The sequence below is a fragment of the Scomber scombrus genome, chromosome 13 (assembly GCF_963691925.1).
Source record: "Scomber scombrus chromosome 13, fScoSco1.1, whole genome shotgun sequence".
Taxonomy (NCBI): domain Eukaryota; kingdom Metazoa; phylum Chordata; class Actinopteri; order Scombriformes; family Scombridae; genus Scomber; species Scomber scombrus.
The window spans coordinates 6,406,653-6,433,310 of record NC_084982.1 but is presented as its reverse complement, the minus strand read 5'-3'; the positions used below and the strand labels follow the sequence as shown (position 1 = coordinate 6,433,310).

The 26,658-nt window shown below is 39.4% G+C and overlaps 1 protein-coding gene across 1 annotated transcript; it reads right to left on the bottom strand.

The window, feature by feature from the left end:
- Positions 1 to 356: 356 nt before the first annotated feature.
- On the bottom strand, positions 357 to 26,658 carry fer1l6 (fer-1 like family member 6). The gene is made up of 43 exons (XM_062432252.1): positions 26,410 to 26,658; positions 20,744 to 20,875; positions 20,324 to 20,386; positions 19,964 to 20,042; positions 19,529 to 19,685; positions 18,747 to 18,933; positions 18,506 to 18,607; positions 18,265 to 18,355; positions 17,917 to 18,034; positions 17,555 to 17,786; positions 16,481 to 16,589; positions 15,849 to 16,086; positions 15,116 to 15,236; positions 13,868 to 13,968; positions 13,181 to 13,283; positions 12,741 to 12,860; positions 12,463 to 12,615; positions 12,199 to 12,370; positions 11,278 to 11,402; positions 10,626 to 10,760; positions 10,371 to 10,520; positions 10,168 to 10,275; positions 9,948 to 10,010; positions 9,587 to 9,685; positions 8,890 to 9,115; positions 8,031 to 8,167; positions 7,725 to 7,847; positions 7,581 to 7,632; positions 7,136 to 7,180; positions 6,603 to 6,700; positions 6,213 to 6,341; positions 5,990 to 6,115; positions 5,771 to 5,898; positions 5,499 to 5,669; positions 5,166 to 5,320; positions 4,096 to 4,238; positions 3,744 to 3,832; positions 3,547 to 3,645; positions 2,532 to 2,652; positions 2,294 to 2,414; positions 2,052 to 2,209; positions 1,861 to 1,961; positions 357 to 577 (listed from the first exon to the last, which is right to left on the bottom strand). Exons 1-43 carry the CDS (start codon positions 26,656 to 26,658, stop codon positions 397 to 399), a joined length of 5,610 nt encoding a protein of 1,869 aa, XP_062288236.1. The 3' UTR covers positions 357 to 396.

The window sequence follows — 26,658 nt, the reverse complement described above, 5'->3', positions numbered from 1 at the left end:
TAGGACATCATGGGCTTTCCAGTGTGTGGGTAGTATACTTAGAGGGGAGCTGAAGTTTGTACAACTTAAACGCTGCTTGTGCCTGATTAGGACACATAAAGACATCATTTGGGAGGTATTACATAATTTAAAGTTTACTGGGAAACACATCAAGGCTTCTAAAAAGAACATCTGCAGATATTTACAGGATGACAATGGTTCTTTAAGAGGGGGGGGGGTTACATAATCTTAGTTATTGATAATTTTCAGCAGATGTGTAGATCAAAAGTGTGAACATTGCCTAGGTTTGTTGTTTGGTGTATTGTGTGTGTGTGTGTGTGTGTGTGTGTGTGTGTGTGTGTGTGTGTGTGTGTGTGTGTGTGTGTGTGTGTGTGTGTGTGTGTGTGTGTGTGTGTGTTATCCATTGATTATCTTCTGGGAGATGGCTCCTGGCAGTGTGTAGAACAGCAGGGCAAGGAACAGCGCTGTGATGAGCAGGATCAGGGCGATGATGATGTACTTCTTGTAGTTTCGCCAAATCAGGTGGAAGAAGCACTTAAACGGGTTGACAAACCAGGAGAAGGAGGTGTCTGGACGACTGGGAAGGAGAGAGAGAGAGAGAGAGAGTTTGGGTGATTGAGACTAGAACAGTGTTTTGTTCAGAGTTTTGGAAAAGTGTGAAGAACTAAATTATCAACAAAAAAAAAACCCATCTGAGATGTAGTGTGTGGTTACTGAGTCCAGCTGTTGAGAGTTAGTTAATATGTCTAAGCTCTGGTAAATCCAGCAAAAAAAAACAAAAAAACATTTACAAATCTGTCAAAATGAATGAACTGTGTTTCTAGAGATCTTCCAGTAGAATTTACTGGATAAAGCACTAAAGTTGAACAAACACTTTGAGGTTTCGTCCCAGATGTTAGAAAAACCTTGTTTAAAATCACAATGGAAAATTACAAAAAATCTAGGCTTGGAACATGGCCATATTCAACAGGATGTTGTGTGGTTTACCCCATTATACGACAGCGTATTAGGGCCATATATGTAAAAAAAAAAAAAAAAATAAAATTGAGATTAAAGTAGTAAATGTATGAGAAGAAAAGTCGGATATGCTTTGAAATTATACAGTGGAAAATTTGCAAGAAAAAAGCTCAAATGTATGAGAAAAAAAACTTTTATTCTGCCAAGCTATCACATAGCCTCACTTTGCAACGTGGCTTGTCGTGCATTATGCCTGCCATGGAAAAACTGATCACATTGTACTTTTCAGTTGGGTTTAGCAATAAGGAGATACTTGTTATCTTAGCCCAGAATCACCATATCATCCTAAGCATCTGGACTTTGAAGAGACATTGCAAGTAACTGGGCCTGGTTTGGAGAAAAAACATACAAATCTGGATGCTGTTATATGTCAGAGAATATCTTAGTTTATTTCTCATAAATATTCCAGTTTTTTTCTCGTAAATTTACGACTTTGAAAATCAATTTTTTTCTCGAAATATTACCCCCCCCCCCTCCTCCAGGTGATTTTTTAAAATGTATTTTTACACATATGGTCCTCATATGCTGTCGTGCCATTATCTTTAGGTAAGGATTATTATAAAAATGTTTTTAAATAAATCATTTTTTAATGTGATATTTGTGTTTTTATCAGCCTTTTTCATGGGAGCTGCAGTTTTTCCCAATGAATGAATCATAGACATTATAAAGTGTAACAGTATGTGCTCCAGTGGTCCAACAGTGTGATGTGGTGCATGAATCTGTTTTGAGGAACTTTTCAGTGGCGTCTACTTCCACTGCGTTCCAGCTTCCTCTCTCTGGAGCAGACACCGTCACATATTCAACAAACCAGATTGGATTTTATTTAATTCTTACTGCTCTTACTTTGGTTTGGGCAGCGGCTCCGGCTCCTTGCGGGCTCGGCCAACGGGATTCTTTTCTGCTTCTTCAGCTGTCACGAGATGGAACTCTGCTTCCACTTTCCCCTGATGTTTCCAGAGCACAAGACACACCTGTAAGTCTCAAGATCTCAGCCAGCATTTGTCAATGTGTATGAATTGTGTATGAAAACGTACTGTCAGCTCTCCAGACTTGCTTAAGGGCCACCAGCCTCTCGATCTCTTCTGCTGGAAAATGGAGATTCTGTCTGAGCGTTCCACCAACATGTCCTTCTTACACACCTTGGCTGTTTTTGCTCCCCGAGGAAAACTGTGGAGGTCTAACTCCACCGTTCCTGCATACACAAACTTAGTCAGTTCAACACGCACAAAAAAATTAAGAAATGCAGATACGTGTGGAGATGCCATCACACACACACCTAGGAAGTCGTCAGAGGAGAGCGTCTCAAAGTCCCAGACTTGCAGAATGAGGAAGGCAGGAAGCTTCTGTTCTGTGTGATCCAAAGAGAAAATACTCTCTCTCTTCTTCACCACTATTACCTGTGAACGAGGAAGGAAAAGACCAAGAGATTGAACTAATTAGACCATTTGGATTCTGGGTCATGCTCAGTAGAACAGGGTGCAGGGAGGTTTGAACCTGCGTCTATGTGTCTGTACCTTCTCAGCAGGCATGTAGAAGAAAGGGAAGACAAAGCGCCAGTTGAAGTTTCCCTCTCCAGTCAGAGAGTTGTAGTGGACGTCCGTCTCCTGTTGGTTGTCTTCTAAACCTTTCAGCCAGCTTCAGAGAGGGAGAAGGAGAGTGTATGGATATCATTCATCAGTCTGACATTGTGACAATTTAAAATTATACCTAAAATCAAAAGATCGGAAATAAAACTCGGCTGCAGAGAGACATGGAGATTATAAAGTATATCCTAGTATTTTGTCCATGTTTTAAAGGACAGGGTCAAAGTTTTTCAAGTCCGTCTTTAAACAACAGTCAGGTGCCAAATAAACACCGAAATAGGTTTTACTTGCTGGAATCATTCTTCCTGTTCATACTGACCATTAGAAGATCCCTTCATAATGCGTTATATTGTAAGTGATGGGGTCAAAATCAGCTCTTTGAGTTAGTCAAATAAAGTGGATACCTTCCACAGTTACAGTCTTTTAATAAAAAAAGTCTTATTTGTGTCTGGATGTTTCCCTGTTGACCTTCAGTGGAAGGATTTTAACAAAAAGAGAAACTTTGGCACTAAAAATCATGTTGAAATATATTCACTTAATTTGCTAATTTGGACATCTGAACCTGCATATTAGTTTCCAATACACATTTTTGCATTGGAGTCGGCGTTTGGATTTTGTCCCCCATCACTTCCCATTGAAAATGCATTATGAAGGGATCTCTTAATCGTCAATACGAAAAGGAGGAATGATTACAGCAAGAACAATTTGGTATTGTTCATTTGGTCTCCTGATTTGTTGTTTTAAGACACACTTCAAAATAGTGTAACCCTATCCTTTAAGTCATGTAGCCTTTCATACATAAAATTCCGCCATAAACCTTTAAACTAAACTTTCTTGTTAAAAGTCATGTTTCAGCAGTACTTTTAATGAGAGAGAGAGCAAAACCTCTGCAAGAAAATCTAACAAATATGTCTTTGGAAAAGACACACAAGACGTTTTTCATTACCCCTTGATGTAGATATCACTGGACTGTTGACCGGTCAGGAAGTTACTGTCCTCCAGAATGACATCCTCCGTGTTCCAGATGATAATACGCAGCTCATACCTGCACACACACACGCACCCATTTGATTTTCTTTAATTTTTATCAAGATATTAAATAGTGGTTAGCATGTGATGTGTTGTTGGACAAACTGCTCTAACCCTTTGGGTTTTCGAGGTGAAATGTCCACTGCAGGTCCAGGATGAGGCAAGTCTGTGGGAAATATGTCTACCCACATCTGGACCTGACCCTACACACACAATAAAGAAAAAAATTCTTTTTTGTCATTTAATTTTTTGAAAGGCCATCAGAATATGCATGATTAAATACTCTGTGTTGAGCCAAAGCAGTTTGTGATCTGATGCTGAGGGTTTAGCCTAAAAGGGATATTTTTTCCTTGACCTGCAGACACCTACTGCCATTTTAATGCAAGATCCAGCCTAAAAAAAACCATTATGACTTCTGGTTGTTTTATTTTCTGTTCCCTCCTGAGAGCTGTGTGCTCAGTTATACCTGGTCCATCCCGGGTCGGGCCTTGCTGAACAGAGTTCTGGTCTCGATGTGTTCGGGCACTAGTTTGCATCCCACAGCTGGGATCTCTGCCCAGCGATGCAGGATCTTCAAAGACAAGTGCTCATAGGACTCCACCACCTGGTCTAGAACATGTGCACACATCATCATCATCATCGTCATCGTCATCATCACCACACACAAACACCACAAGGCTATTATCAGAAATTAACCTGACTGTGGCATACTCATTATACTTGCTTTGGACAGAAGTAAATGAAGTAAATGTAGTAAATGTAAATGATACAGCACTTTAAAACGCTGGCCAAAAATGTCACCTGATCTGAATACTGTGAAAAAACACAAAGTTACTTGCATAATATTAACATGTTTATTAGTGATTTACCAAATATCTATCTATCTGTCTCTTAAAGATTAACACTGACAGAAGTGACATGGCTATTACAGGCACCAACACTGGCATAGGCAATATTTTGCCTTCAGAATAACAAAATGAAAAAGGCAAGCGCCAAAATACACTGACTTCAGTACTGGGCACAACACCACATCCAAATTAGCAAAACCTTGTCTCTTCAAAGGATTCAGAGACCAACATGTTACACTTTGCATATTAACTGTGTATGATTTATATGTTCATATCTAGAAAATATGTAAAATCAGGAGTCACAGATATTACCTAAAGAAAAACTTTACCATTTAATGTTTACACCTCTGTAAATACTGGGAAGATGCTACAGTTAGCTATCTAATGAAAATAAAAACTAGGGAAGTGAAAATGACAGCACAGACACAAAACATATGAGCAGATAATTAAATGCTGGGAAGATGCTCAGAGCATCCATCTGTGAAACCAAAGACATGAGCGAGCATTGTATCTAACCCCCAAAGGGGAACCTGCCTGATAGAGAAGAGACACTTCTGACAGAAAACCCTGATTCATTACTGATGAGAATCACTGCAGATCTCTGTCCCTTTTGATGTTATTGAATAGATGCATAAGGTTATGGTTAACTGGCATCTCAAGAGTAGCATGTATTGTGTCCGGAGTATACCTTCAAGCATGAAGCGTGTCTTTCCAGTGAAGACTTTGTCAGCCAGAGTGATGCGTCCTGGATGGAAATGAGGACCATCCAGATTGTTTTCTCTGCACAGCCTGGACAGCAGCTCTGATGGCTTCAAACAGTCTCTCCAGGCATTATAACCATCTCTGAGAGACACACAAAGTGGGAAGAGAAGGAACAGTGAATTTAGCACACAGTAAGAGTCACTCCGAATAAATTATTTAACACTTGGTCAACACATCCCTGAAGGAACCAAATGCAAAATTAAACCAAATTAACTACTCCTCTCTGGTTCTCAAAGAGGAGACAAATGTCCAGACTCACAGACTGTACTCAGTAGGGAGTCCGCAGGTGCCTCTGTGTCGGCTGTAGAATCTGTTCTCCAGGTCAATGCGTGTCTCTCCAATTAGGTCGTCCCCTCCCACCATGTCGTAGTCATAGATTGCCACCGACAGCAGAGACTCCCGAGGAAATGTTACCTGCATCTCAAAAGACCTGGAAGAATGAAAGAGAAACAGTCAGAGAAGTCCTGTGGCAGGCTCACAAGGAACAGTTTCTACTTGAAAAGACAAAGCTATAGTCAGGCAGTCATTTACCTCCCAAACACAGGGTTTAGCTGTTTAGGGATGTAGTTGTCTCTGTCTTTGATTTCATTCTTGCCAAGCCGAAGAACGATATAAGGGTCTGACTTCCCATCCGGGTCAGATGGGTGAAGGTTAGATGCCTAGGAAGAACATGTAAGAATATGTAAAAAAAAAAACATCTTAAATCAAGATTAAGTTATTTTATAAGATCCACAAAAGAGCATAGCTCACAGAGACGATGTAAACCCGGACGAGGACTTGGACCAGGTCATTAGGTGGGATTCCTCGGCTGACTCTGAAGTCCCCAGCGTCTTCCCAGTCCTCTGCGTCAGCCAGCTTATACAGGCAGAAACGCGCCTGTAAAGCAGGACATTTCATAGTCAAATAGATCAATAGTGAAGATACTGTATGTCAGGTGGGATCATTTAGAGAACATTAAATCTAATCATCTCACCTTGAATTTGCCGACGAACCTCTCCTGTGATGTCCCCTCTTCCTCATTGGCTTTCCCTTTGAACAGCTCGTACGTGCTCACCCAGTCGTCAAAAGGCCCAAACTCTTCCTCCAGCTCCTTGCTGTACAACTGTAAAACAATTGTAAAATCAATCCATGTGAAACTCTACATGTTACAAAAAATAATAATTCCTTTTTGGTAACTAATTTGAACCATGCTGTGAATGTTTTGAGGTCAATGTCTGTGAACTAATATAACATACATAACTGTAATAATGGTGCACATTGGAGCTGCTGATAGTGGTAGTGCAGGTAGCTGTATTGACTGAGTCTCTTTCACGCTGAACATCTAGATGGTTATTAAAACCAACAGTGTTTGTGAGTGGAGTACCTGCAGTGTGGCTAGTTTAGAAGGCGAAGTCAGGTTTGGCTGCAGGGCTTCTTTCCCTTTCAGTTTCTTCCTCTTGTCTGCATCCGGTATAAGGTTGACTGATGGATCAAGACATATATGTTCAGTGGGAGACACTGACACTCACCAAAACACACCGACCCTTTTCCTCTTTACCAAAAGACAACAAAACGAACAAAACAGACGAACACAGGTCCCTTTTATTGTGTGCCAAGTACAGTTATTTGTTTCTTTCTTTTTAATGCTGTTAATCTTTCCAGATGAGCACAAGTATTTCAAATGCTGGCCACCCCAACATACTGTACAGAACACAGTAACTCTTGTGGGATAAAAAAAAGTAAAAAACTAGTCAAAACCAGAGACACCTACAGGAATTAAAGGGTTGTACCACTGAAACCAATTAGATACCAACACTTCCCAGGAAGACTGACTAACACAAAGTTAAACAGTGGATTTAAAATGTTTAATCCACCTCGATGACAATAACTTTCTTGGTTGCACGTCTTTTTCCTTACCCAAGGTGTCTATTCCAACGTTGAGCAAATGGGAGCACGACTGAACTGCAATACACAACAATGTGTGTATGTGTCAGGGGCCAAGTGTTTTGTTAACCCTTCCTATATAGTTATACAGTACATAGCATAAGTGGTGAACATGTTGTGCATTCCACAGTTGTACTTCAATCACATTGAAATTAAAAAAGTTTGTCACTGCCAACATCTTGTAAAGAGAAGGTAAGACATAGCTTGGTTATTCTCCATTTAATACAGCCAAACGTGGTTTGATTTAGTTGTTGTCATTTATATATTTCTGTCATCACAAGTCAAAATATTTATTTGACTGTAAATGATAAATGCTCCCTTTTTTGTCAGGCAGACGATAAGACCTCCACTGCTGCACAGAGCACCTCCAGCATGGCTGCCTGAGAGGGGCATAATGTCACCTACGAGGAGTTCTTACCTTTTTCCGGTTCAAAAACTAGGGGGAGTGAAGAGCACGCATTATGCACGGCCTGGAACACATAAAGGAGGACACATTGTAATTTTTTAAATATGTTTTTAGATTTTTTGCAACCCTGTGCTTAAAACATACAGTCAGAGGTACCTGTTTATTTACAGACGCGTAGTACTTGGACCACCAATCGATGACACACGCTGCTGATTCGTCAGCGATGGTCCTCTTCTTCCGCTTGGTGGAACGATGCCGAGTAGTCTTTGAGCTGCTATCCTGGATTTAAAACATACACACATGCAAATAACATTAAAAGAGTTGTATATGTGACTAAGAAGAACACCATTTATGACCTTTGTGTGTGTGTGTGTGTGTGTGTGTGTGTGTGTGTGTGTGTGTGTGTGTGTGTGTGTGTGTGTGTGTGTGTGTGTGTGTGTGTGTGTGTGTGGGCGTGCTCACCTTTTTCTTTTCACGTCCAGGCTTTTGGGTGGGCGGGGCTGGGGGTGGGGGAGAGATCTCTTCCTCAACAGTGATCAGGAAATCCTGATTTGTTAGTCCTACAGTGGAACTGCACTCTCCAGCGGGCTCGGACAGTCCTATTGGATGAGAGACAAATATCTAATTGATTGGATGATCAATAATGTGGAGGCAAACCCTCTATCATCATTACTTTCTACCCATTTCCAATAGGCAGATTGGTTCTCTCACTGGACCTTTTCCAGAACTTTCAGTTAGCCGGTGGAATTTTATAAAGGTCATGAGATGTGACTGAAAGCTTCAGAAAATTGGACATTGGACTAGCCACACCACCACTGTTGTTAAAAAGGTCCAACAGCATCTGTATAGCCTCAGATACCCAAAGGAATTTGGCATGAGGACCCAGATCCTCAGGGACGTCTACCTGGGCACCATAGAGCTTATAGCTTCATCACCTGGTACAGTAGCTGTACCACCATAGACTGCAGGGTACTGGGGAAGGTGATGCATACAGCCCAACACACCATGAGCTGTACACCCAGCGGTGCCTCACGAAGTTTCTGAGGGTCATTAAGTTCTCAGCTCACCCACATAACAGCTTCTTCTCCCTGCTGCCCTCAAGGAGGAGATACAGGATTCCCAAATTACGCACCAGCAGAATGAAGGACATCTTCTTCCCTCACACATACATTTACCCCCCCCCCCCCCCCCCCAGAAATGTATATTCTGTTGTTATGTTTATATGCCCTACATATAGCCACACAGCCAAAGAATTTCACTCAAGTGTACTTGTACAACAGGAGTGATAATGAACATCTTGAATCTTGAACACACATATTACCCTCAGTTGTGTGTGGCTCTGGTGTCGGGGCAGGTTCAAAGCTGAATGTAACTTCTGGCGGTGTGTGTTTCCGTATGGGAGCAGGTGGGGCTGGAGGTGGAGTGTATTTGAAGGCCTTGAGGTTGACGATGATGTGGTTTCCAACCAACGTGCTGCGACCAAAGGCCCGCCAATCAACAACAGTGATACTGAGAGGAGGGTGGAGGTGTTCATTCTCTGGTAACTCCTGCAGGACAACAGAACAGAACAGAGTTCTTACATTGTATGAAAGTACCTGAACATATGTGATTATTGAAGATCTCATTCCTAAAACATGGGTATTAATCTGCCGCCATTACAGCCTCCACTCTTCTCAGAAGGCTTCCCATCAAACGTTGGAACCTGGCTGCAGAGATTTGCTCACTTTCAGCTACAGGGGCATTAGTGAAGTTGGGTACTATTGTTGGGTGATAAGGCCTGGCTCACATCAGCATTGCAGATGGAGATATTGTCTTGTTGAAAAAAGAGAGGGCTTCCCCCAAACTGTTGCCACAAAGTTTGATGCACAGTATTGTCCTGAACATATCATGTCAGTATTGTCTACATACCTTTGGCCATGTAGTGTATGCATATCAGACTAATAGACTTCTGAGATGCCCCAAAACTATGCCAGGCTGTACTACATTATGATTCATGATAAATATAGTATTGGTCTCACAAGCTCGATGGAATCAACCAGCGTAGTGAAGTTTGGGTTGGACTTATACTTCTGAATGACGGAAGAACGCAACGTTTTCCCTGCACACTCGATGAAGACCTGGATAGACAGAGAGAGAGGTTATTATTTAGTTTCTTTAGGGTTTGATCATCCAGTTTTTCATAATTTCTTCTGTTGTGAGTGAACAGACAAAGCAATGCTTAATCACAGTTTCAACCAACCAATCAATATTATAAATGTGCATCATACTACACAGACCAAAATACCAAATACAATTTTCATAGAGAAGCTGCAGTGGTCCATTCAGTAAAATCTTGATATTGTAACTTTAAAGGAAGCAGAGCCCTAAAACGGAACATACCTGTGGGCGATCAACAGACAGTAACTGAACCTTCTTCAGCTCCCTCAGACCCCAGAATAACACCTGTTGGAGAGACAAAATACAGACAAACAACAAGGTTAGCTTTGTACATGGATCCAAAAGAATAGAGCAAGTCATATATTTTAAACCAGACCACATAATAATTTGTTGCCATCCCAACAAAATATGGTTCATAGAAACACACACAAGGCAGTCTAACCTCCAGTCTGAAGGTGCTGAGAACCGGCCTGATGTTTGCAGGAACCCTGTAGATGCCTCCTTCTTGCTCCTGTAATGCCTGCAGAATCTGCTCTCCAGACTCTGGAATCTAAACATTTATCCCATTTTTATTAACATTTCTTCATTATTACTGCTCACTACTTACAGTAGTTATTATTTGATCAGAGCAAAGAAGCGACTGACCTGCACCAGTTCAAAGGCAGCCAACAGGTCTCCTCCTGACTGGCTGCCACAGTGCAGTGGGCTGTACTGCAGTGTTGGAGGTGTGTAGGTGTCAGAGGCCAGCCGCACCTCTGGCACTGCCACTGTAGCCCCCAGATACTCCGCCTTACCCTGCACCGGGGGGGGACAGGGTGAGATTTTATGAGACACATTTAAAAATAGACACGAAACCATGACTTATCTGACTGGGTCTAGCCACAAAGTCGTTTCCAATACCAGTGCATCGTCGTCATACACTTCAATGATGAGGCGAGGTGGTTCTTGCTGGATGTACTGCAGGTCTCCGCTCAGCAGGAGACGGTCCATCGGCAAACACTGATTCCATGTAGGACTGAGAGTCTGATTAATCACCTAACAGCAACAAATTCCCACAAGAACACACACATAAATTAATCCTGACAGTGACAGCTCCAGAGGCACAGTCTTATACACAGTAGGGTGATTACACCAGACAGCAGAGAGAAAAAAATTATTATTAGCAAACTGCTCAACTACTAGTCAATTCTATCTCAAAAATGGAGTTTACATTAGGTGGCCACCAGCTGACTAGTTACATCCACTCATATTTATACAGTGTACCTTTATGACCTAAGAGTCAATATTATTCTTGTGCTAACACTGAGCCACCACCCAAAAATTACACAATAAATTATACAGTACACAACACATCACATGCCACTGTGTGGAAATACGCATTGTTCATTTCTGTGATCTGAATGTAGTCATCAAGCAAAAGTCTAAGATAAAAACAATGATTTCATGAGATTCAATAACTGCAGCTTAACCTGCTTTCAACTCCAACACAAGCAGCTGGATCACCAGTATCACAGAGGAACATTGACGACACACACATACATTGTGCACTTACATTGGTAGTCTGGCTGTGTGACAGATAGGTGACTCGAGCAAACGGGTCAGACAAACCGGTGTTGTCTGCAGCAATCAGACCACGAGCCTGATACATGTGGCACCTCAACTGGAACTTATGCTGCTCTGCAGACACACACATACAGACAAGGCCATGTAGTCTCGGGTGAGTTTTAATCACAAAAACATATTCTTCCACTTTTCACTATGTTACTAACTTTTACCCTTTTTTTTGGTCATGAGCCATTTCAACTGTGTTGAAATGGATTTGAAGCTACACTTTGTAATTTTTCTGAACTTCTAAAAGCATGTAGCACACACTCTGCTGCAGTAGAATTAAGTTTAGTTTGATAAAATATGTTAATTTGATGCCTGGTGAGGAGTTACATGGGAAAATCAATACAAGTCTCATGCCTGTCCATTAAATATAAGGCGGAGTTAGCTTAGTTTAGCACAAAGACTGGTAACAAAGGGAAACAGCTAGCCTTGTGTTGTATAACAAAATCTATTTAGCAGCATCTTAAAAGCTCATATATGCTATATAATCACATATCCCAAAATGACCAACACATTTTTTTTTCTTGCTGTTTTTTCTTGTTGTTGTTGTTGTTGGGTGGGGGTTGCATTTTTTTTTTTGGTCTATTTAGTTTCTTTCCCATTTACTATGTCTGTGTCATCGCTGCTGTTTGTACACTGTCTACACATGAAGAAATGTAAATAAAAACAAATTGACTAAAACGTGTGTTAGAAATTCTTAATTTATTGTATAAGTAATAATTATATTTATAAATGTTTATGGCTGCTAACCCTAACCCTGCGTTTTAGTCTGTGGTTAAAATAAATAAATAAATAGTGAATTTCAAAGACAATGGCATAAATAACCATTGCAAAAAGGGATTGGAATAATCTGTTTCTTTCTCACCTGTGCAGACCAGGTGTGAGGGAGGGTAGCTGGCTTCGGCGCCCCCTGTGGCAGGAGTGAAGCCTGCAGGTAGGTTGTCCAGCATGTGGATAGATTCTGAACATTTGCCAAACCACATATACACATCCACCTTTGCCTGGACTGACAAACCTGTACCACGCTTCCCTGGAGGCTACACACACACACACACACACACACACACACACGTATATCAATTTTTCTCTGCCAACCGTCTGACACCAAAGTTTAAAGCTCTGTGTATACCTTCAAAAAAAGCGTTATTTTCTTGCCACAGAGAATTCCTTTGGCCTCCTGGTTGCTTGAGAACAGCAGGTCTCTGGCTCGAACCCGTGCATATGCAACTCGTTTGTTGTTACTTAGTAGCCACACAAACATGTCTGGGACTGTATGTTGGGGCTGTAGTGTAGAAGAAAAAACACAATTTGAAAGTTAAATGCAGAAAATAGCGACGTATCACACACACAGGAAAGTGTCAGGATGTGCATGGACGAACACAGACACACACAGGGTGAGTTCTGTACCTCCACCACAAGAAAGCATAGTTTGTTTATGAGTTTTGTTGCATCCTGCAGCAGGTTTTTCACACCACCAGCTTTCTTCTTCCCCTCCACCAGGGACTGTGCCTCTTCGATCATAATCTCCTGCAAAACACACACACATATTTCAAACGTGTGTTAAACACAGCACAACAAACTTTGCAATCCAAATGAATAACCAGATCAAAAACAATCTTTGTGCTATTGAACAAACAGTTAATTGAAAAAGATTTTTAACAAACTCAAATGACATGACAAGATACAAGTGTACTTTTGCAGTCACATCCGTTTTCATACCTAATCTTCACAGTTCTTGATGTGTGTTCAGGATGGAAAACGGCTGAGCTTGCTCGTTTCAAATTTAATCAAGTATTTTCATTGTGTGTCTGTGAGTGTATATGCTTGTGTGTCTTGGGTTTTCCCACCAGTTCTTGTGTGCACATTGTGAGGCGTTTCTTGTCCAACTGTGTCAGGTAAGTGGACTTGACCTCTGCTTTCAACTTGGCCTCAGCTGCTGTTATGAAACTCCTGCAGAAAAACAGGACAGGCTTTTAACACACTCTGTGAACCACTGTCCCAGTGAGACTCATCACTAGCAGGTACAAGGTTTGTCTACTCTACACCTTTCCCAGGACAACAGTAGAGGTGAGATGGAATTAAAGTTGTGCATCACAGTGTATGGCAGTGCTGTTGATTTATATTTCGGCATCAAAGCCTTAATGTTCTGAATTGAGAGCAAAAATAAGAGGAAGAAATCCCAAACACATGGAATAACAAACAAAAGCTAACTAAAAACAGTGACATACACTATCAAAAGTTTCAGGGGTTTCAAATCATCTTCCTCTCTGTGTCAGACATGTTACATCACATTTGGTGTCATGTAGTGTTGGAACAAGAGTAGGTGAAATTGTTGCAAGATGACAAAAAAAAGGTTCAAGATTGCTTCCATATATGTTTTAAGATATATATAAAAAATACTCTGCTTAGAATAATTTGTATCTGATTTTGTTTTTCTTTTGTCTTTTTCAACATTTCCAAAGAAACACTGTTTAAAGTAATGCTGTCAATATTGTTCCACTGTTATTGCAATGAGACACAAAAGCTATGAATACCTGGTGTCTGTACAGAACTCTTTGAGGACTATTTTTATCATGTCCTCCGCCCCTGGATCTGTCTTCCTGTGAAGCTCAGCTGCACGGGCCAAACCCTCCTCCTAAAAGACAAGAAACATTTTCTTTTACAAGGATTGCAGTGGAGATCAATAACCACAACACTTACAGACTGTTTGATTAAAATGACATCACTGATCACTGTCTTTCAGAGTTTGTAATTATGACTCCTCGCTATGGATGGGTAGGGTAGCTGAAAGTAAACAAACTGCAATGCCGTGTCACTTTACTATACCAACATATAATTCTGTAATGTTAAGGATCTCACTTTACCCAAGAAATCTGTCACTAAACACACAGTAACTGAGGATGATGGAAATGGCATTAGCTTTGCTGTTATAAACTTAAGTATTAGATATTGAAATTGAAATTTTGACCTGAGGGTGCCACTACAATAGATGCAAATTCAAGAAAATCAAGTTATTACAATTCCTCCCGAGAGGAACAAGAATGTTACTACGAAATTTCATGGCCATCCATTCAATAATTGACAAGATATTTCACTCTAAACCCAATAATGGCAACCTCATGGTGGTGCTAAAGAAAAAAGGATCACCATCATAAAGATTAATCATATGAGAACCATGTATATGTGTACACAGTTTTTGCCAATGTGTCTCATATAATTTGAGATATTTCACAGGATAAGAGACAAAAATGACGCGCTGGTGGCATCAGGGGATCATTATGTTTTAACATGGTTTTTTATCATGGAACCATTATTATCTATTTGTACTGAATTCACATTGAAATCAATTTATTAGGTGATGAGACATGTCACAATAAGTCATAATTGGCAACCTACTGGTAGTGCAGTGGGAAAAGTCAGGGAATTACTCAAATGTTTGTACAAAATTTCAGTGCAAACCATCCAACAAAAACTAAAATGCTTCAATTTAGTCTTTGACAGTCAGATTGACTTTGCCATTGATAAAGCAACTAGCAGGAGGGAAAACAGTAAAGAGTTATAGAAACCTTATCAGCCGGTTTATGGATTATTCAAATTTCTATATTTGAGATCAGTTGTTGACATCCTGACAAATTCGGTGGGAAAAAAATGTGTGTGTGTGTGTGTGTGTGTGTGTGTGTGTGTGTGTGTGTGTGTGTGTGTGTGTGTGTGTGTGTGTGTGTGTGTGTGTGTGTGTGTGTGTGTGTGCATGAGTGTGTGTGCATGAGTGTGTGTACACATACAAACAGCACAGCTATGTTCTCCAGCATGTTGGAGTTGTAGAGTCGGTAGGTTCTGTCCTCCCAGTAACTCAGCACACTGATGCACGGTTTCTGTTTCTCCAGGGGCAGATACATGAAGTACCTACACGTGCACACACATATACACACAAGTTATACACCTCATGAACTGCGACACTATAGAAAATATTGTAGAGCAAGCAATAAACATGCTAGAAAATACTTCACACCCTCACTCACACTATAATAACATCAATCTGCCTTCCTTTTTCTTCTCATACTGGTTATAACTAACTTTAATATGGTCAAGATATCTGATAGATTAAATAATATAAGATATTCAGATATACTTGTAGCATTCCAGCAATCATGTGATCCAAATACAGTCCCATTTGTTAAATCCTGGAGAATTTAAGCCCTATCTTCCATAAATGCAGTTGCAATGTCATTTTTGACACTGGTCAGCACATGTACTCATTTGTTAATTTCCTGGCTCAAAAGGAACCCACTTGCAACAAGGCGGGTGCAGCTGGAGTTGTATTTATGCATGTGAAGTTTGGACACTGCTGAGGGAATTGACCTCATTATATAATTGCATTGATTGGCCTGAGGGGGCGCTCTGTCCAAGACAATGTGCATAAAGTCCACATAAGACAACAGAAAGACCAAAACTTGATACTTCTTCCAAGTTTAACAGAGTGTCAAGAATCACATCCACATGACAAAATGACTCAACCTGTTTCCTTCAACGATGACTGGTTTTTCGGGAGGCGTGGTGGACTTGGTTGTCTGGATGGATTCCTGAGGGGATCTGGGAAGGAGGGGGGAGGAAGGGGAGGAGCTGATAGGAGAGGAACTGAAAACGTCACCGCTGTCTGGGACTTCAAGCGCACCTCTTCTTCGACTGACAGCAGGACTGGGCATACTAAAGCTGGTCTGCTGGCCTGCAGACTCCAAGACATTACCATAAATACCTAGGAGACCAAACCGATGAAAAGAAATGTTTCTATCTGTATCACTGGACACATAAATACAATATTGCAACAGAACAAGAAAGTCACATGACCACGTAAGCTAATATAAAACGAGGGACGAGATACAGTAGGGGGACCTAGTCTGAAAAAAGAAACTAGTTCCATCAGATTTCAGGAATAGCAATTAAACCTACTTTGCTGTGATTTTACTTTTGGCTACAGTGGTAATTAGGGGGTGGTCAAAACAACATAAAGATTTATATAATGCATCCCCCATTAAGCTACTCAAAAATTGCTTCAGAGTTGACCTTTTACACTTATACAATCCTCAAAGACACTGCTTTCACCATTGTATTTAAAGGAGGCAAAAAAAAAATCCGATTTGGTGACTCACCCAGAGAGAACTCAAAGCTGATGGGCTTGTCTCCGATCTTCCTGTCAATCATGGAGGCTTCAAACAACGTTCCAAACAGCAGGAAGCCCTCCTTGTCGTCTGCACTCACCTGGACATAAACATTGCCTGGCATTCATTTATCTATCTGTCAGACAGACTTCCCACATCTGAAGCAAAATACTTCCATGACCTGATAATATTCTTTGTTCATTGCATACCCCATCTGGTGCATGGTGTGTATTATCAAGCCTCAGGACAAGAAAGCATGCTTATACTCAGCATGTGTAGGATAATTATCAGCATATCTGGCATATTCTTTAATGTTTTGCTGTTGTATTCAGGGCACTGTGACAACTGGAACTATTCTATAGAAACGTCTCATGGTCTCCCGAGAAAATTCCATCTGTGGAAATGCCCTAATAATTCATGAATCAATCCCAGTTGACTAATGACTGGCAACTGCAGCATGTCTAAGGCTTGAATGGTCATGAAACTCTCCTGTTTTCAGTGTTCACATACAAACTTCACATCAACTACGACCACAAACTGCATTGTGATTAAAAAAACAATAACAACAACATCCAAAACCTGTGTCCATACTGCTAATATAATCAGGTTGAAGCTTTGTAGAACCTCGGTTTAAATCAATAAATGTTTGGATTAAGGGTACATTTTGAACAAATTCAGAAGGAATGATGAGGTGCCCTGATTGTGACTGCTGATTGTTGAAAAACTTTGAATAGAGAAGAATTCTGATTTCACAGACTCTTGTGGAGCTGCTACAATGTGATCGATGGTAGTAGTCAGTTAAAGTCAGTCAGTCAGTACTCTCCACCCTGCCTCCACTGGTCACATGACTCTCTCTATATGCAAGCGGTCCACTGAGTGTCTTGCAGTCTTCTCCAAAGGCTCATGGGTACTGTAGCATTTATATCCGTCCATACCAATCCCAGAAACAAATTAAAAATATTTCTAACTGACTGGTATAAAATCACCTAGGCCTACAGTACCATTGTTCAATTATTACAACAGTGTTTCTACTGTGTGTTTAAACTGAGGATATCATCTTACCACAGGAGGAGCTTCCACAGGCAGGACCTCTGCTGCAGTAGCTTTCCCTTTGTCATCATCAGCAGCTCCTCCTGCCGCTCCTCCTGCTCCTCCTCCTGCAGGAGTCTTACCATCCTTCCCTCCAGACTTCCCTGCTTTGGTGTCCTTCGCAGGCTTGATCATTCGGCTGAGTTTGGACTCCGAACCTGCCCCTCCTGAAAGGACCTCCACTGCTAGCTCCATGTAGATCCGCCCTCTGATAACAGCAAGAATTGGACAGCTTTTTGTTAATTGGTTTTTGTATTAATATATTGATTTTTCATAATCTGTCAGTTATTATTATCATGATTAAAATATTTGAATTATTATCGTCTCTTAATATTGACCTGTAGGACACGCCCTCTCCGATTCCCTCATTAAGCTCCACTGTGTCATCACCCAATGAATAATTTCTGGCAGAGCCATACAGGTTGATCCAAGAAGGACCAAAGGTTGGTAAAAACCCTGGTGAAAGATGGAGAGAGAATGTATAGAGCAAATGAGAGTTGCCATGAGCCAGCCAATAATTCCCTCCATGACTCTTTCCACCTTGAGCAGGCTTTCTGTGTTCACCTTATCAGTCCTTTCTGTGTACTGTATTTGTCCTTCCCCAAAACTCTTCTTCTTTTCTTCATACCTTACCGTCCTTCAAGACTTTCTTGTCTGCTCTAACCCCTCCCTTCATCTCTCCTTACCTCTGTCACCATCCTGCTCATTGGAGATGCGTCTCAGGTCAAAGAAATGGGTTCCTATGGCAACATCACTCATGCTTCCCTCATCCCAAACCTATAAGGACACAGAAACTAGATGTTGTGTATGTTTAAGTACTTAACATTAATATATTTAGAAATAATATCTAATTTAATGTAAATTGTAATTTGATTTGTGAAATTTGTAGAACGTTTTGCCCCTCCCCCATTCATTCAACATTCAGACCTGAATCTTCATTCTCTGACACAGAGGAGGAAACATCTCTGTAAACACGATCTGTTCATTCCACACAGGGTCTGCTGAGGACTTCTGTGTGGATGTACGACCCTGAGAGGTGAGATGAGTTGAGGAGAAAAAGGATGATACATGTCATACTCAGTCAATAAAGAGTCAAACACTACACCTAGATTCTTCCTAATGAAAGCATATTCAAATATCATCTGCTTAAAGTTGACATTCAACCCACCACTCGCTTGAAGAAGCTCACCACTACATATGGGTCTATGAGTGCTGTGTTGTCTCCTACAAAGGCCTTGGTGACGTTGGCCATGATGCTGGAGTTGTTCCGGGGAAGACCCTCAGCTCGATACACCTTCACACAGAAACGAGCCCAGGGTCGTTCAGAGGGAAAGCCTTCTGGTATCAGCAGGTTCCTGAGAAAAAAGGCATCACAAATAGGGCTGGGTGATATGAACAAAATCAAATATCACAATATCGATATTGCTGCAAATATTGTAGGGATGACTATTGGTATTTTCCCAAAATATTTACACAATGAGATTTTTGATAAATAACCATTAGTAATGTGGATGTGATAATATTTTAAACCACTTAAATGTAAGCTACTGTACCACTAGTAGCTCTTGGAGACTGATGTTTATAACATCTATATATAAAATATCTAATGTGCAGAGTTGATATGTTGTAGCACAAGATGAAAATTGATGTAGTGCCAAAAATGGAGAGAATTTGTCCTCTGGTGAGCATGAATGTGCACAGTAAATTTCCAGACACAGACAGAATTAACATTTTAGATTTCAGAATTTTGTGGAAATTTTGAACTTATTTCAGAACATTACAAAAGATTGACCATTTATTTGTTCCTTCAGAAAATATAATAGATTAGGTTTGTCTATTATTTTCATCTTCAGACAATTTGTGTTTTCAAATTTTCAAATTTCAAATAACTTTTGTCAGACAATTTCAACAACCCAAGAACTCATTTAGAAAGAAAGATGGGTATCATACTTGTCTATCTGCTCTTCAGCATCGCTTGCTTTTTGTCCTGGCTGTATTGCATCTCCCTTCGCTGAGACACTGATGTCACACTTGACATATCCTTTGACCCCAGTGCCAATGTCTCCAGGATTGGTCAGCGTTGCCCATTTATTGATGAACTGTTGACCTAAGGGAGAAACAAAGTGACAGAAAAGTGACACTCAGGGGAAGTGAATGATTTATGCTGTCTGCTCTTTCTAAAATGATCATTTAGGTGCCACTGGGCAGCTCCCAGTGGCCATTGCATTACGGCTTATGACAGGAAAATTTTGAAAATCAATATTCAATTAAAAGGCTGCTTTGACGTGACTGACGGGGGAGACAGACATAAAACACTCTCTTATCCTTTCCTATAGGTAATAAATAAACGTGAGACAGATGTGAAATGGTGAGTTTGTCAGTTACCTGGCTGTTTGTAGACTGTCCACACATCCAGCTTAAAGGAGCCAATCGTGAAACTCCTCAGCATCTTAGAATGCATAACCTGGAGAGAAAAAGCACACTTTTAACTAATAAGGTGCTTGAAAGCCTGATAAAGATCAAAGGTTCTGTAAGCACTACAAGACTAGGAAGTAAAGACATATAAAAAACTCATGCACAAAGACAAGAAAATATTTAATCTTAAATTTAAAGAGCATCTCATGTTTAAATGGTCATATTCCACTGTACACTATATATGGAAGCTTTCTGAAAGAATATGCAGGTTATGTCAGAAAGGATATCTGACAGCTAACTTTCAACGTCTCATCTGCTGTTGTTACTCACTGTCAGCTTGATGACTTTGTCAAAGAAGACCTCTTTATGGGCAAAGAAGTCAAACACAAAATACTGATGGAAAGAGGAGAGAGGGGGCAGTTAGAATACATTCATATAGTCAGACTGATTGATGGAATTGCTGTTTGCAGTATATTGTTAGTCACTCTTTGGACAATGGAACATGATGGCTTGCAGTGATGGAAGTATTCAGAAATAAAAGTACCAACAATACAGCAATGTAAAACTACTCCCTACAAGTTAAAGTCCTTCCAGTAAAAGTCTTCTTGTCAGTTTATGTACAGTTAGCTAGTTTAGTTCAGTGGTTTCCAACCTAGGTGTTGGGCTCCTAAAGGTTCACAAGATAAATATGAGGGGTGTGAGATGATTAATAGAAGATTAATAGAAGGATTTTTTTTTTTTTTTTTTTACCTCATTGAAAAACGGAGCATTGGTTCCTTCTTTGACTGATGTCTGTTTTTTCTCATCACCAATCTCAATGACCACACTGGGGTCAATGTTTTCTCCCACAAGCTGCCTGGCCTCTGTGATGTTGATGGCAATCTATGAGAAAAATGACAGACATTACATACCACTTCACATTTAATTAGGATTTATTCCCAATTCACTGAGAAAAACAACCCACAACATATAACTGTTGCAAACTGCTATAGGCTCTATAGCATGCATATATTCTGCTACTTTATAATTCTATATTTTAGTTATTATTTATATTCTGTCGTCATATATTTTGTTGTGTTCCATACACATTTTTATATTTCATAAATGTTTACATATTCTTTGTATTACTTTCTGTCTTTTTGCACATTAAACATCTATACTGTTTCTTCTTTTTACTTTAAAGCTCTAAAATTACGGAGCCCGTAAAGGATCATGGTAAAAACAAAAACAAAATTAAATTGTGGCCACAATATAGATATATATTACCTATTCAGTATACAGCAACATGTAACTTCCACCCAATGGCATCAGCTGATACTCTATGTAATGAATGTGATTTGGGTTGTACGTGATCCCTGAGGGTGGATGGGGGCAGCACAACAATGTTTTTGCCAGCCCTCTGGTCATATTTTGTTTGTTTTAGCTTTAATGGACAGGTTGCCATCTAATGGATAATGCACAGCAAGGTGGTCACTCTTGAGGATAAAAATCCTGACAGGATGATCAGTATCCTGATGCAAAGCAGAGAGGTCTTGATCCCCCTTGAAGAGGTTTTCTGCAATAATAAACACACACATAGCCACATAGCATACCTACTGAATGTAGGTATATACTGTAGGTAGGCCCAATATGTAAGTATTTTTCGTTTTCCTTAATAAATGTTCACAAATAATTGAATATAATTAAAAACGTATTTAAAATGTAAATCAATTCATAAGTGTTCCAGTGTGACATACAACGCAAACAAATCATTGTGCAACATTGATAAAAAAAAAAAAAAAAGAAATCAAAAGAAAAAAAGAAAAGAAAAGAAAACGTGCGCACGAAATACTAATTCGTGTCCCCGAGATACTAATTCGTGCGCACGTTATAGCCTACACGAAATAAGTACAACGTGCGCACGAAATACTAATTAATAATATTCATATTAATATCATTCCTGGGTGCTCAGTGCACTCTCAATGCATCCGGTATTTCTGGTGACAGCTGCACATTGTAGAGCTCTGAAACTTTAAACTTGATGCAGCTGAATTATGCTCAAGCTCTGACACTGTCCTATGAAATCACTTTAGTTTTCGGCAGATCAAAGTGGAATGATTTTTATTGATCAGATATTATCTGTGGTAATAAAGGATTGCGCAATTTTCTAATCAGGGTTCTATTAGCTGTACTATAGCAGTGTAAACCGGACTTCAGCAAATCAGGACCAAGCATAAAACATCATCAAAGTGTTAACATAATGGTTTAAAGGAATTATAGCACATTTCGTCAGACTGATCAATAATATAGTGAACTTTTAATCTTCTGTGATTTTATTGAAGGACAAATTTCCAGAGAACACTACAGACACATTCAGTAGTTCAGTCAGAGCAACAACAACAACCTGCAAATCAATACAAACTAGATTCTGATCACTGATAGGCTATAGATTCCCTTGGCAACGTGATACATACAGTGAGCGCTACTGTAACTGCACGGCTTCGTCCGGTGGCATCATTAAACACTGTGGTTCATATAACCTACAGTATGTGTTCCCTCAGCTGAGAGTCTGACACATATGATGCTACTTTCAAAGGAGATGATCAGGGACAAAGGCTTTTTAACTTGGGTAAAGTTAGAAAGAGATTGGCAGATTCGAACTTCAGCGATCAATAGCTCATAAACGAAACATTGTTAAAACATAAAAAATGTCTCTTTCCTATCGTAGTAAGGTATACTATTGACTTCAAACTCATTTTCGCCAAAACGAGTCGTCATCCAGGCTGCAGGAAATATATTGCTCTCTATGCGCTGCGGGCGGAGAGGCGAGCGCTTAGGGACCGTCTACAAAGTGCAGTACCAAAGCAAAAAATATTCAATATCTCCATTTTTATTCACTGTAGTCTCACCAAATTCACTCCACACACCAACGGTCACCTGATAATCACACTACAACAGTTATTTCATAAAAAATCTTTTTGCATATTTTTGGGGAATTATATTGTGAAAACTCGTCAATAGCGTTAATATTATACAGTGTAGGATGACCAAAATCATGCTACACAACAAGGGTCACCTAATAATCATACTACAACATTTATTTTAGGAAAATTAGTTTTGATATAATTTTGGGGATTTTTTATATTTGAAAAATCTTCAATATCGTCAATATTATACACTGTATACTCACCAAAATCATGCTACACAACAAGGGTCACCTGATAATCATACTAAATCAGTCATTTCAGGAAAAAAATGTTTTGCATATTTTTGGGGAATTTTATTGTGAAAAATCATCAATAGCGTTAATATTATACACTGTATACTCACCAAAATCATGCCACACGACAATGGTCACCTGATAATCATACTACAAAAGTTATTTCAGAAAAAAAAAGTTTGCATATTTTTGGGGAATTTTATTTTGAAATATCGTCAATAGTGTTAATATTATACAGTGTAGGATGACCAAAATCATGCTACACGACAAGGGTCACCTGATAATCGTACTACAACAGTTATTTCAGAAAAATTTGTTTTTGCATATTTTTGGGGAATTTTATTGTGAAAAATCGTCAATAGCGTTAATATTATACAGTGTAGGATGACCAAAATCATGATACACAACAAGGGGCACCGGATAATCATACCACAACAGTCATTTCAGAAAAAAAATCTTTTTGCATATTTTTGGGGAATTTTATTGTGAAAAATTGTCAATTGCGTTAATATTATACACGGTATACTCACCAAAATCATGCTATACAAAAAGGGTCACCAGATAATCGTACTACAACAGTTATTTCAGACAAATGTGTTTTTGCATATTTCTGGGGAATTTTATTGTGAAAAATCATCAATAGCGTTAATATTATACAGTGTAGGATGACCAAAATCATGCTACACAACAAAGGTCACCTGATAATCGTACTACAACAGTTATTTCAGAAAAATTAGTTTTTGCATATTTTTGGGGAACTTTATTGTGAAAAATCGTCAATAGCGTTAATATTATACACTGTATACTCACCAAAATCATGCTATACAACAAGGGTCATCAGATAATTGGACTACAACAGTTATTTTAGAAAAATGTGTTTTTGCATATTTTTGGGGAATTTTATTGTGAAAAATCGTCAATAGCGTTAATATTATACAGTGTAGGATGACCAAAATCATGCTACACAACAAGGGTCACCTGATAATCGTACTACAACAGTTATTTCAGAAAAATTTGTTTTTTCCATATTTTTGGGGAATTTTATTGTGAAAAATCGTCAATAGCGTTAATATTATACAGTGTAGGATGACCAAAATCATGCGACACAACAAGGTTCACCTGATAATCGTACTAAAACAGTTATTTCAGAAACATTTGTGTTTGCATATTTTTGGGGAATTTTATCGTGAAAAATCGTCAATAGCGTTAATATTATACAGTGTAGGATGACCAAGATCATGATACTCAACAAGGGTCACCTGATAATCATACTACAACCGTCATTTCAGAAACATTTGTTTTTGCATATTTTTGGGGAATTTTATTGTGAAAAATCGTCAATAGCGTTAATATTATACAATGTATACTCACCAAAATCATGCTACACAACAAGGGTCACCAGATAATCGTACTACAACAGTTATTTCAGAAAAATTTGTTTTTGCATATTTTTGGGGAATTTTATTGTGAAAAATCATCAATAGCGTTAATATTATACAGTGTAGGATGACCAAAATCATGCTACACAACAAGGGTCACCTGATAATCATACTACAACAGTTATTTCAGAAAAAAATCTTTTTGCATATTTTTGGGGAATTCTATTGTGAAAAATCGTCAATAGCGTTGATATTATACAGTGTAGGATGACCAAAATCATGCTACACAACAAGGGTCACCTGATAATCGTACTACAACAGTTATTTCAGAAAAATTAGTTTTTGCATATTTTTGGGGAATTTTATTGTGAAAAATCGTCAATAGCGTTAATATTATACAGTGTAGGATGACCAAAATCATGATACACAACAAGGGTCACCAGATAATCGGACTACAACAGTTATTTCAGAAAAATGTGTTTTTGCATATTTTTGGGGAATTTTATTGTGAAAAATCGTCAATAGCGTTAATATTATACAGTGTAGGATGACCGAAATCATGCTACACAACAAGGGTCACCTGATAATCGTACTACAACAGTTATTTCAGAAACATTTGTTTTTGCATATTTTTGGGGAATTTTATCGTGAAAAATCGTCAATAGCGTTAATATTATACAGTGTAGGATGACCAAAATCATGATAAACAACAAGGGTCACCTGATAATCATACTACAACCAATGTTCCCTCTAATTTTTAAAACTGCTGAGCAGAAATTCAACTCCCCTGATGACCTGCTTGAGCAACTGTGAGCGACAATACGTCCACATGCCGGTGCTATGGCCTCACCTCTCCAACTCCAAATATCAGTACAATTGACTATTAATATAATGATTAATAACAGATTATTTTGACAACATTACCTAGGCTACTCCATATCTAGGTCACTGTTAATGAAAACAAAATACAATATTGTTTTGGCAACATTTATTTTGCATTTATTGCCATATGAACAATTATGTCAAAAAATAACTAAGTTGGTGTTATTAACTCTTGACACATTTTTGATATGAACAGTGATAAAAATCTCAGGAAAAAACTTTGAATTGAACAGAATTGTATAGGGCTGGGACGATATGCTTTTCTCCCGATTCGATTCTTCTGGATTTTTTGGGTGGCGATTCGATGTAAATTGCGATTCTACGATACTGCCGATTCTCTCGATTTTTAGTCTGCATTTTAAAAATTTATCTGCACACAAACACTGTAGGAGCCTATAAAGCATCACCATTTTCTGCAGGTCTAGTTCATGAATGGAGTAGAAGTCTGTGATTGCCTTCACAAGATCATGAGCAGTGCATGCCTTCAACTGAACGATGCCACCAAACACAGTTTTGCAATTGACGTCATTCTCCTCTCTGTATTTGAAATACAACACTAGCATTTTATGCAGTGTTACGTCTGTGCTCTCATCAATGATCAAAGTATGCCATGGGGCGTTTCGGATACTGCACAGTCTCATTCTGTACAACTGCAATGATTGACTCAGCAAATTCAAAGGAGTAATTTTTGCTCCTCCAGTGTTCTGGTATACTCACATATTTTGCCATGTGGTCATGGATTTGTTGAACAGCTAGCATCGATGCGTTCATTTTGATGGCAAGTAGAACATCGTCAATGAGAATTTTGATTTGCTCTGGATCTGACTTTTTCTTGAGTGACAGTTCATTTCTCTTTTGCCGCTCCTCCGCGCTTTCTTGGAGTAACGATCCAATCCCAAGCCCCTGCTTTCGTCGTTTTACAGTGTAACAGCATGCAAATGTCCTTTTGTTCCAACATGTCGCTTTAGGTAGTCTAGCTTCCAGTCATTCCACACTTTCCCCTCTGAAAACTCGCCTTTTACGTTTGCGTCACTGCACGTCTTGCAAACGACTCCAGTCTCGGTTGAGAAAGAAAAAATGTCGCCGAGTTTCACCAGTGTTCCCTCGTCCGTATTCATGTACTGTGACAGCCACTCCACTTTAAACGACACACGTTTTTTCTTCACCTTTCCGCCGGCAGTCTCACTTCCCTCCCGTGTAGCCAT

Bases quoted from the DNA above. Each gene is read 5' to 3' on its own strand.
- fer1l6 (XM_062432252.1), bottom strand. From the start codon at position 26,658: ATGGCTACACGGGAGGGAAGTGAGACTGCCGGCGGAAAGGTGAAGAAA. The intron at 19,686-19,963 runs GTAACTGACAAA...TTTCTCCCTTAG, and splicing joins GACAGTCTACAAACAGCCAG to GTCAACAGTTCATCAATAAA. The intron at 18,608-18,746 runs GTGGGTTGAATG...CTCACCTCTCAG, and splicing joins TGAGCTTCTTCAAGCGAGTG to GGTCGTACATCCACACAGAA.